At 42.8% G+C, this 12,747-nt stretch overlaps 1 protein-coding gene across 1 annotated transcript in view; it reads right to left on the reverse strand.

Moving 5' to 3' along the window:
* Positions 1–12,747, reverse strand: part of KDM3B (lysine demethylase 3B) — a 145,191-nt gene that overhangs the window by 93,307 nt on the left and 39,137 nt on the right. Inside the window, exons 3-4 of the mRNA XM_075917875.1 lie at positions 6,114–6,227; positions 5,121–5,226 (exon numbers count right to left, since the gene is read on the reverse strand). Coding sequence (XP_075773990.1) covers positions 5,121–5,226; positions 6,114–6,227 — 220 coding nt within the window. The remainder of the gene's footprint in view (positions 1–5,120; positions 5,227–6,113; positions 6,228–12,747) is intronic.

A 12,747-nucleotide genomic window follows, 5' to 3' on the forward strand; every position in this document is an offset into this window, starting at 1 on the left:
GGAGAAAGTGAATAAGGAAAAGTTATTTACTTGTTCCCATAACATAAGAACTAGGAGTCACCAAATGAAATTAATAGATACAAGTTGAACCTCCCTTAACTGGGACACTCTGGCAGATGTTCCAGCACCAGAGAGTTCTGTGGAGGGCTGGTGGCAATTGGGCTGGAGCCCAGTAGTCAGTAGCAGTGAAACCAGGAGCCCAGCATCAGGGCTGCCTCCTGGTGGTGACACTGCAGGTGGGGGAAGGAGGCCTGAACGCAGTGGGGCTACCCAGGGGCCTGGAGTCCAGCAGCAGTGCTGCTGCTCAGACGGTCACAACTGGAAGGTAGTAGAGTTGCCTAGTGGTGAGGCCGGGAGCCCAGCAGCCCCACTGCCACCCATTGGTGCAGCTGTGCAACAGGACTAGGAAGCAGCATGACTATCCCCATGGTGTTGGGAGCCTGACAGCAGGGCTGCCTGGTGGCAGGGCCATGAATCCAGGAGGGGGCTGCCCGGCAGCACAGCAAACAGCTTCAGCGGCCTCCTGCTGCCTGGCAGCGCAACTGGATCCCAAGAAGGGGGGTTGCTCTCCAACAAGAAGACCTTTTATAAATACATTAAAAGCAAGAGGAAGACCAAGGACAGGGTACGCCCACTGCTCAGTGAGGAGGGAGAAGCAGTAACAGGGAACTTGGAAATGGCGGAGCTGCTCAATGACTTCTTTGTTTCGGTCTTCACCGAGAAGTCTGGAGGTGTGCCTAACGTAGTGAATACAAGCAGAGAGAGGGTAAGTTTAGAAGATAGGATACACAAAGAACAAGTTAAAAATCACTTAGGAAAGTTAGATGTCAGCAAGTCACCAGGTCCTGATGAAATGCATCCCAGGATACTCAAGGAGCTGATAGAGGAGGTATCTGAGCCTTTAGCTATGATCTTTGAAAAATCATGGCAGACAGGGGAGATTCCAGAAGACTGGAAAAGGGCAAATATTGTGCCCATCTATAAAAAGGGGAATAAGAACGACCCAGGAAACTACAGACCGGTCAGTTTAACGTCTGTCCCAGGGAAGATAATGGAGCAGGTAATTAAGGAAATCATATGCAAACACTTGGAAGGTAATAAAGTGATAGGGAATAGCCAGCATGGGTTTGTGAAGAACAAGTCATGCCAAACTAATCTGATAGTTTTCTTTGATAGGATAACAAGTCTTGTGGATAAAGGAGAAGCGATGGACGTGGTATACCTAGACTTTAGTAAGGCATTTGATACGGTCTCGCATGATATTCTTATTGATAAACTAGGCAAATATAACTTAGATAGGGCCACGATAAGGTGGGTGCATAATTGGCTGGATAACCGTAGTCAGAGAGTTGTTGTTAATGGTGCTAAATCCTGCTGGAAAGGGATAACAAGTGGAGTTCCGCAAGGGTCTGTTTTGGGACCCGTACTGTTCAATATCTTCATCAATGATGGAGATATTGGGATAGAGAGTACGCTTATTAAGTTTGCAATGATACCAAACTGGGTGGGGTTGCGACTTCTTTGGAGGATACGGACATAATTCAAAATGACCTTACCAAGTTAGAGAAATGGTCAGAGGTAAACAGGATGAGGTTTAATAAAGAGAAATGCAAAGTGCTCCACTTAGGAAGGAACAATCAGTTCCATACATACAAGATGGGAAGCGACTGTCTAGGAAGGAGCATGGCGGAAAGGGATCTAGAGGTCATAGTGGACCACAAGTTGAATATGAGTCAACAGTGTGATGCTGTTGCAAAAAAAGCAAATATGATTCTAGGTTGTATCAACAGGTGTGTTGTAAGCAAAACTCGTGAAGTCATTCTGCCGCTCTACTCTGCACTAGTTAGGCCTCAGCTGGAGTACTGTGTCCAGTTCTGGGCGCCACATTTCAAGAAAGATGTGGAGAAATTGGAAAGGGTCCAGAGAAGAGCAACAAGAATGATTAAAGGTCTAGAGAACATGACCTATGAAGCCAGACTTCATGAACTGGGCATGTTTAGTTTGGAAAAAAGAAGATTAAGGGGGGACATGAGAGCGGTTTTCAAATATCTAAAAGGGTGTCACAAGGAGGAAGGAGAAAATTTGTTCTTCTTGGTTTCTGAGGACAGGACAAGGAGTAATGGGCTTAAAGTGCAGCAGGGGAGGTTTAGATTGGACATTAGGAAAAAATTCCTAACTGTCAGGGTGGTCAAATATTGGAATAAATTGCCAAGGGAGGTGGTGGAATCTCCCTCTCTGGAGATATTTAAGAACAGGTTAGACAGACATCTGTCAGGGATGGTGTAGACGGAGCTTGGTCCTGCCTTGAGGGCGGGGGGCTGGACTCGATGACCTCTTGAGGTCCCTTCCAGTCCTATTATTCTATGATTCTATGACAATGGGGCAGTGCTGCCATGGTGGGGCCGAGAGCTCTGAGCTAAGGGGCCGGCAGAAACTGGCTGAGAGACTGGCAGTGTAACCATGCCGGGGGGAGGGGGGGTGAGGGTGGAGGGAGAAGAGGTGGACAATGGCAGGGGAGTCCCAGAAATGACCTTCCTTGGTCCAGCAAAATCCCTCATCCAGGACCTGAGGTTCCAAGAGTGCTGGACCAGGGAGGTCCAACCTTTAGCAGGTTTAAAACAAACAAAAGGAAATATTTCTTCACACAATGCACGGTCAACTTCTGAAACTCCTTGCCAGAGAATGTTGTGGAGACCAGCAATTCAACAGGGTTCAACAAAGAACTTGATAAATTCATTGAGGATAGGTCCATCAATGGTTATTACCCAGGATGGGCAGAGACGGTGTCCCTATCCTCTGTTTGCCATAAGTTGGGAAAAGGCAACAGGGGATAGATCACTTGATGATTCCCTATTTTATTCATTCTCTTTGGAACATCTGTATTGGCCACTATCGGAAGACAGGATACTGGGCTAGATGGACCTTTGGTCTGATCCAGTATGGCTGTTCTTATGGCCTTGAGTAGAGAGGAAAGGGGGCATGTAGTGGAGCATCTATAGAGAGAACAGACACATAAATCCCTCAAAGAAGCCTAGTCACTTAAATGATGAGTAACCTCTCCTTCAAGAAGTGTCCCTATATGTGCTCCATTTCAGGTGACTACCCAGCAGCAGCTTCAGCAGGAGGAGAGGGGTTTTAGAGTAGAGTAGAGTTGAGTTCAATGCTGTAGATCAGGGTGGAGAACCTTTTTTGGGTCACAGGCTGCTGGCCACATAAAAATCAGCCGGGGGCCACACAAATGAGAAGCAAAGCAAAACAAAAACACAAAAAACCACACCTTACTGACGTGTTCATTTACTACTTTGAGAAACAGAGAATTAAGAGACGGATGTGAAAACAAAAGCTCATGACTCCTTACGAAAATGTTATGCTGATACAAGAGGGCCACTTGGCTTGCCAGAGACTGGTATATGGTGCAGGAAAGGGCACTGGGTCCTTTGGCCTAGTTCTTAAGTGGGCAGAGGGAACGCTTCATCATGGCAGCCTCAATTTGATTTCCTGTATCTTCCTGGCCCTGGATTTAAGTTTTAGGCAAAAGTTGCACTGCTGTGGGGACGTGTGTTTCCTCAAGGCAACAGACAGGGAATGCCTGTTGCTCAAAAGGACAACCTCCTAGCATGGCAGGCAACATTTGTACCCCACAGAACCAGATATACCCTCCCAGGAGAGAAGGGGGGAAAAAAAAATCTAACCCACTAATAACTAACTAAAATAAGACCAAGGGAAAAATAACACAAATGAGGCAAGCTCAAAGCAAACATTGCTGAAGCCCATCTCAGGCCAAGGTGGGAGAAGAAACAAAGCGTGGTTTGCCTGCGCATGACTACATAGCCATAGTGAAGTGATACATAACATATACAGCACATGCACAGACTAAATAGGCCTGGTTACCAAAAGTCTCTGATCTAAGGGCACTTGACATTGGCCACTGTCAGAAGACAAGCCACTAGGCTAGATGGATTTTTGGTACGACCCTGTATGGCCATTCTTGTATAAAGGTTTGCTGAGCACGTGTGCACCTAAAGGGGAATACCCATAAAGATACTACTCAAAGAAGAACCCTCACTTGTATGCTGTCTGAATGTAGACTGTAAACAAAGAAAACCAAGTTCTTGGAACTAACGTGCCTAGTTACCTGGACATGTATGCACAATTGTTCTACTGATGTAAGGAAATTTTCTACTGCATATGTCCAATGTGCTGTTTTTTCCCCAAATCTTGGAACACAGGAACTGCAAGATCAAATCAAATCACTGAGGTCTAACTATTCAGTATGCTGACACCAATAGTGACCATAGCCAAATGCTTCAGAAGAAAGGGCAAGAAATTCCACACTGACCAATTAATAGAGTAACCCAGCCCATATGAGAATTTTCTTCCTAACAGTCTGTTAAACCACACTAGTCCCCACCAAAAATTATGTCTGTACCAATTTAATGTGATGCCCCAGGAAGATTATCAGAAGCAGAGTTCAAACTCTGCAGCCTCTGCATTGAAAATGATGAGCCTCTACCGCCTAAGCTAAAACACCCAAGGTCTGTTAGCCAACAGCTAGCTGTAGGGACACACAAACCTCTGTATGGTCCAGCCATTGGAGCAGGTCAGAATGGCCTACTGAGTAAGGATAGGTCACATCTAGTTTAAAATCTCAGCCACTTAGTGCAGTCATACTTAAAAAGACCATTAGAATCTGAGACTGCAAATTAGGGTTTGGGGGGGCCTTAGAGATCTCAAAGATGGCTTAAAGGATTATGTTTTATTTTTTAGAAGAATTTACCTTCTGGCAAACTAAGCATTTACATTTTCAGCTCAATGGTTTGATATTTTGGGAAGTTGAAAACACAGGAGGTTGGATTACAAAGGGAGGCTGTTTTGCTACCTTAACTACAGTTATTGTGAATGAGTAACAACTACAGACAATTCCAGTTAAACAGTAATCTACCTTTCCAATTAACTGCAAGAAAGCAATTAAACTATTCTCACAAAGAATTTTGGACACATTAACTATGTAGAGTGGAATTTCCAAAACAAACAGTAATACCCATTATTTGGACTTCTCCCCATAACCCAAGCCTTCCCCCCCCCCCCCCCCCCCTCAGCTGCAAATGAGTTGGTCTTACCTCTGCTAAATATATCCTGAAGTTTCTGGTCACTAATTAATGCATTGACAGAGTCTCTCAGTGCAGAATGCTCCTGCAGAACTTGGCTCTGGCTCTCCGCTCCCATCTGCCAATGGACATGAAAAAGTTCTGAATGCAAGAGAGCCAACAGACAATACAGCAGTTATACCACTGATGGCCACAGCTCTCTGGCTTCTCTCTGGAGGCTCTGAGGGAGAAGAATCTTTCATCTCCACCAAAACTAGGAGTAAACAAGCTTTCTTAATATGTCAGAAACTAATCAAGATCAGTAGGCACTAGGGATGTGAATGTGTATCCGAGTACACGATTAACCAATGAGCCTGAGCTCATAAGTTAACCCTCATGGTTACATACAGCCCTCCCCCACTCACTGCCTCTGTATCAGAGGCAGCCGGGCAGTAGGGGGGCAGGAGCCAATGCCCAAGGGGAGCTGATTTTTAAGCCGACTTCAGAGGCAGCAGCATTAGAAGTAGTGGGTAGCAGGAGCTGGTGCTCATGTAGTGATCACTTAAAAGCCACCTGTCCCCCTGTCCAATACAGAGGCAGCAGTGGGAGGAGACAGAAAAGAGCCGGCTCTCCATGAGCACCAGCTCCCACCCCCCATCCACCCTGTCGCATGTAAAAGTGTAACCGCTGAAAATTTCAGCAGTTATACGTAAACGCAAAAAATGCATTTTAACATCCCTATTAGGCACAAGCAGATTTGGACATGCATAGCAATAATTCCCTCTGAAATCAGGAAAGCACTCAGCAACTAACTCCTAAAACAAAGGATGGGGAAGAACTGGGACCTTAAGACTTTCTGAATGGAGCTGGAGGTCAGGGCCTTTTCTTGTATGTTTTCGTGCGCTCTCTTTCAACTCAATACCCCGTAGGGCTGCCCCCACACATATCTTGAAAAAGAATCGACATGGAAAGCAACATGGTATGAAGTAGAATGTGTATTCTGCCTGAAATTGCCTCTTCAAGTACCTGAAACAGACATAATCCACTGGCATCCGACAGGAACCTCAGGTCTCGGTCCAGAAGAAACTCCACAGGAACCACAGTGCCTAACCCCAGCTTATCTACTAAAGGGGTGAAGGTCTGTGAAGAAGAAAACTTAAATGAAGGGTCTGGAAACAAGTCATGAACACACTCAGACACAAACACTACCCTTCTGAACGGGATTTGTATCTCAAATATAATCCAATTGTGCATAAAATATTTTATTAAAAACATTAACATTGTAAATCAGTAATTTTAAACAAATGCAGCACTAATCCGAAGAAAGTTAGCCCAAGTCAAATAATCCACTCTTTCCAGAGGCTGAATTTTAAGAAGAGGAGTCACTGCCAGCAATTTAATAAAAGCATTAAGCATATTTAATTTCCTCCAAATCATCTGGCAGTTAACTCTCCTTACAAGGAACTGGAATTACACTAGGACGCGGTGCTGAATTTCAATATTCCTAAGAGTCCCTGCAACCCACCTACAGCATCACTAAATGAAAGTGGCATTTTACACTTTAATATCACGTAGTAGGGATGTTCGATACTACATGATATTATTGCTTACACGACTATTCGATAGTCCCCACGGTTGGGGCTGGCAGCCAGTCCACTCCAGCCCTACCCCTGGTAGCCCCCTGCCTCCTGCCTCTCTATCAGAGGCAGCAGTGCAGAGTGGCAGGCGGGAGCTGATCTGCAAGGGGAAACAGTTTAAAAACCAGCTCCTGATACAGCGACAGAAGCAGAGGATGGTAGCAGCCCCTGCCCACAGGGAGCTTGGACACACAGACAGACACACCCATTTGAAAAACTGCATGGTGGATTTATCATTAGGGCTTGTAATTCATTTGTCTATAAGCTGATGCAACTGCCACCAGGAATTCTACCTTCAGTGATGATAGATTAATTGGACAATTTACCAGAGGTTCAAAGGGGGGCAAGAGGGAGTCCGTCAGCAAAGAAAGCACAGAACGTGTCCCACACTGAAGTGAGCTTTCCCACAGGAGGAAATGTGTGGACAAGCCCATTAAGAAATCTATGCACAGACCGGTGAGAGAAAATTGTAAATCCCTCTGCAGGAGAATGGAATGAGATAGCATTGTCAAAAGGACTTTGGATGAAGAAACAGATACTCCGTAGTACTTTAAAGATAATAGTAATCTAATATTGTTGGAATAGCACATTTACATGGAACATAACCTTTAGACTTTGTCCAAGAGAAACTTTTTTCCTTTATCGAGGCAGGGAGTGTACATAGTCCTAGAGAATAATTTTCTACTCTGAAAGAACACTTATCTATTCAGAGCATTCAGATATCACCCAGGCTGCGAAATGCTGTAAGGATTGAGTGTTAATCAAGGCTTGTCTACACTGGCATGTTTTGTGGCCAAAACCTGCCTTTTGTTTACAAAACAGTGAGAGTGTAAACATTTTGTTGGGGGGAGGACACCCGGTTTGGGTGACAAAAAACTTGGATCTCTTTTTGTCTTCCCCCACACACTTTATTACGGACAAAAAGGCAGTGGGGACTCTGTTTTATGGAGAGAACTGACTTCCATCAGTATTCCACAATGCCTGACCTGGTGGCTATGCTCAGTGTTCTGTGATTTTTTGCTGAGTATTTTGTGATCTTTCCTGCCCTCCAGACATACACCCCTCCTCTTTCAAAGCTCTGGGAAGTATCTGACAACTGAGTGAGCTGTTCTGTTTGGGGAACAAACAAAAAAAGCAAATCATTTGAATGCTTCTGTTCTGTTCTGTTCTGCCCTGCTAGAAACATAGCAGCAGGAAGACTGCTGCTGCAGAGGGAAGGCTGGAGAAACTGCTGTGTTTCTTTGACATTCCTCAGCACGGAGAACTAAGAGATATAATGGGGACACCCTGCAAGCTGCCCCAGTATACATCCGTTCCACACTAAAGTTGTTAACGCTTGTAGGAACTGATCCATTGTAAGTCCTCCCATTCCCCGCTCTTAAGTCATGCAAAAAAATAATAATAATTTGTGCAAATGGAAGTCAGCCGTGGGAAAAAAAAAGTCCCTGCGTTAAGTTGTTTCGCTAAAAGTCCAAGTTTTTTGGAACATATCTTTAATTTATAGCGAGGACGGCCTGCACTTATGATATTGCTCCTAGCACCTGAGAATCCCAAGAAGCGCAGCGATCAGCTTTGCCTTCTAACAATATTGCACTATGGGCTGCTTACACACATTGCTTTGCTCTACCTGTTGACAAGACAGCTAGCAATGTGGCCATGAAATGTTGACAATGGGAAGCACAAAAAACAGTTTGACCGATTTTCACTTTTACAAGTTCACAGCATTTTTGTTGCCAAACCTTCCCAGGGAAGATATAACTGCAGACAGTGACTCTGTGATAATATCTTCCTAATCTAGGAGAATGATAAATTGATGATCTGAGACCCAAAACCAGTGAAGCTGTGTAGAAGCCACCCACACAACTTGAGGTTTGGGGAGGTTTTTTGGCCTAATTTTCCATAACATTCTTAAAATTCAAGAAAATGGAAGGAAAAGGTATCAAAAGGTGTGAACAAAAGAATTGTGGGATCAGAAAATTGAAAGGGACCTCAAGAGGTCATTTAGTCCAGTCCTCTGCACTCCTGGTAGGGATAAGCATTATCCATTCTAGACCATCTAACCTGCTCTTAATCTCCAAGATAAGAGATTCCGCAACCTCCCTGGCAATTTATTCTATTGCTCAATCACCAAGACAGGAAGTTGTTTCTAATATCCAACTTAAACCTCTCCTGCTGAAATGTAAGCCCACTGCTTCTTGTTCTGTCTTCAGAGGTGAAATAATATTTTTTATTCCTCCTCTTTGTAACAACATTTGGGTTACATTTTCAAGTATCCCCCCCCCCTTCTCTTTTCCAGATTGAAAAATTGGGTTTGTTTAATCTTCCCTCATAGATTATGTTTCTAGACCTTTAATAATTTGTGTTGCTCTTCTCTGGACTTGTCCCCAATTTGTCCATGTCTTTCCTGAAATGTGGCATCCAAAACTGAACATAATATTTCAGTTGAGGCCTCATCAGCACAGAATAGAACAAAAGAATTACTTCTTGCATCTTGCTTACAATACTCAGAATGCATCCCAGAATTATGTTTGCTTTTTAGCTACACTGTGGGCTCCTATTTAGCTAGTGGTCCACTACGACTCCCAGATTCCTTTTCACATTACTCCTTCCTAGGTTGTCGTTTCCTATTGTGTATATGCACAACTGATTGTTCCTTACTAAGCGGAACACTCATTTGCGCACTTGTCATTTGTCCTTACTGAATTTTATCCTATTTACCTCAGACCATTTCTCCAATTTGTCTAGATCATTTTGAATTTTAATACTATCCTCCAAAGCAGTTGTAATCAATCTCAGCTTAGTATCATCTGCAAACTTTGTAACCGTACTCTCTATGCCATTATCTAAATTGTTGATCAAGACACTGAACAGAACCGGACCAGAACTGATCCCTCCAAAACCCCAATCAATGCCCCTGGTTTTGGGAATATGAAAAAATATTGAGCATTCATCCAGCCAAATAATAAAGATTGAGGGAGAAAGTGTGTCTTTTTTAAAAAAAGAGTGTAGAAACCCAATGACCTGACTGTGCATAGCCAGTCTTAAACAGAGATTCATCTGTCCTAGCACTGATTAGATTCTGATTACTAAAAGGCAAATCAAATAGTGACTTGCACTTCTTTTGTAAGCCGGACACTGAGAACCATGACCAGGGTGAATACAAATTTATGTTTTTTTAAATAAAAAAACCATTGTTAATATAAAATTGCTACTCATTTAAAAGTAACTGTTACAATTAAATCTCATCACAATCATGCTACACCTAGATTTACAATCTCATTAAAAAAAAAAGAGTGAATGGCTTTAATCTCTCCAGTTTAACTACCAGCTCTTGCTTCTTGAAAGTTCTGAGCTTTCACTTTCTTTTTCTCAGCAGACTGAAATCACATGTGCAAAGACAGACATAGGCTGGATAGGACTGCTGTTCTGTGCTTATGTAGTAGTGGAGCTGGGCCAAGCAAGGAAGAGGAGTTAGTTAAGACTAGTTTAGACAGAGAAACAATATATAGGAAAGGACAAGGGCAGCACAGAAAGGAAAAATGGAGTGGGCTAGAAAGAAAAAGCAAAGACATTCAGCGTAGACACAGCTTTCTATATGCCCCCCCAGTTTTACCACAGAAAAACTGTCATGGTTTCTGGGCGTAAGAGAGCCCCTATCTGGGAATATTTTGAAGAACTCCGTTCCCTGGGTAAAAAAGGAAAACATGTCAAGTGTAAGCCGTACATGATGATGCAGGGCCTAGCTGCAAGAATGAAATATCCTAAGAAAAACTGCTTATTAGAAAATAATAATGTGAATGTGTCTGAAGAACAATGTGGATCAACTGGTTAATAACTTAAATAATTCACTTTGCAATGCATCATTCTTCACGACTCTCTCTATGCCTCTTAGTATGTGTGATTTGAAAAATAAATTCCCAAGCTGTTTGCTATATGGCAGCGGTCACCAACCAGTAGATCAGGATCTACTGGTAGACAGGTGATCCTGACTAGTCTGGCTAGCAGGCTATCAAGTACCAGAACTTCAGCTGCCCTTCCGCCCACTGCCCTGCTGCTCCTGCCCAGAGCCTCAAAGCTGCCCCTGGGAGCTTTCTGCTTGTTGTGCAGGGTGGGGGAGACAGAGGCAGAGGGGTGCTGATGTCACTCTGTCCCCCTCCCCTGTACCCCATCTTCCCAGAGTGAGGAGGGCGGGGCTTCGGTGAAGGGGAGGGGGCAGGAGTATTTGGGTTTGAAGTAGATCCTGAACTGACAAATTCAAAAAGTCATCTTGTGCTTAAAAAGATTGGAGACCACTGCTATATTGGACGTTGCTAGACGAACAAGTTTATCTTAGCTAATCTTTATGGCTTGTTTAATAAATTAAGTAGCTTTAGAATCTATCACCCAAGTATACAGTACAGAAAGCTGCAGTAAAAGTAATCTAAAGTTGCCAGCTGACAATGGGTATCATTTTCTTATTTTATATTACATAATAAATGCCCCTTACACAACATAATGGTCACAATGCCATAAGTCTATGCCTTATTTTACTTCAGCATAACTCAGCTTTCCAAGAGGAAACCCATCCTATATTTGTTTTCTCAAAAAACAGAAGTGCCAGTGAGTACAATGGGGCTTAATTTTCAAGTAAGTATATGAGAAGCACAGTCAGTCTTTACTTTTTTGGGAACTTGGAAACTGATCTGCATTCTTTTAAAAAATGTTAATGAGTATCTGTACAACAGAGTGAGAAGAACAACAGTTCAAAATCATTTTTGAATTTTGTTCCTGGATTCCATTTAACCATAAGAGATTTACAGTGTCACAGAGCCATCCATTGATACTTTTAGCAGTAGTGCTACAACTTAAACATAGTTCAGACAACAAAAGTATCAGTAACAAGCAAAATATTACAATCCTCTAGTAATACTACCACCATTGATGGGTTTGTAGTAAGTTCCAGCGAAGTCCAACAAAACAGCTTAAATGAACTGAGCAATCTTTTCATCTATGTCACAAATTCTCCTCTTCACACTGTTACCAATAAACATTTCACTGAAATGTTGGAGTCTTTATAACCAAGCTACATACCACCTGGTAGAGCACACACTGGTGGAAGTTTGTCAGATCCAGTGTATAAGAAGGAACTTGAAAATGTGCAAGAAACAATGCGGGGGAAATTGCCAGTCCACGCCTTGATAGATGGCTAACGTGCAAATAGATCCTGTAATATGTGCCTGTGTGTTAACAAAAGATGGAGTTGCTCATCTTTCAGAAACAATAGATACACCAGGAAAGGCCCACACAACAGAATATTTAAAAAGTGACAGTGAAAGCTGTAATAAAAATGAACAAATTTCAACTATTACATACGCTGTTTTATCACAGACAATGCTGCAAACGTGGTAAAGACAAGAAGATGCTGAAATGAAGAAACAGAAGCATGCTCCATAACAAATGTCTGCAGTGCCCATTTAATCAATCTTTTAGCCAAAGACCTGAGTACATCTTCTCCAAGAATAAAAGAAAATGTTGAAGTTGCAAAATGCTTCTGTAAAACATATTGCTTCAACTTCATTGAAGAAAGCAGGAGGATACAAATTAATTCTGCCTCAAAATGTCTGATGGAATTCTGTGCTTGATTGTTTTGAACAATTTATTAAGAACTGATCTAGACTCATAAAAGTTTGTGAAGAAATCCATGATCAAATAGATGAAATTATCTCATTCAAAGTATCTAACATTGGATTGAAGAGGAACGTAGAGGATATGTTCCGTATACTTAAGCCTATATCCATAGCTTTAAACAAACTGTGGAGGCAGGAAAAGGGAACAAGGGAATTTGTGTGCAGCCATCTTGGTCTTGTTAACAAGAGAGCAAGAGTCAGGATAAGTCTGTGGCCTGACAACGGGAGATCTGTTATTAGACACTGCCTTTGCCTCTTGCCTCTATACGGAGATAAGGATAGAATGCGGACTCTGGCAGAGACCTTGAGATAAGGAGCATCTGGGTGGAACTAAATAACTGTTAGCCACTGGTGTTT

Source organism: Pelodiscus sinensis, unplaced genomic scaffold (assembly GCF_049634645.1).
Source record: "Pelodiscus sinensis isolate JC-2024 unplaced genomic scaffold, ASM4963464v1 ctg55, whole genome shotgun sequence".
NCBI lineage: Eukaryota > Metazoa > Chordata > Testudines > Trionychidae > Pelodiscus > Pelodiscus sinensis.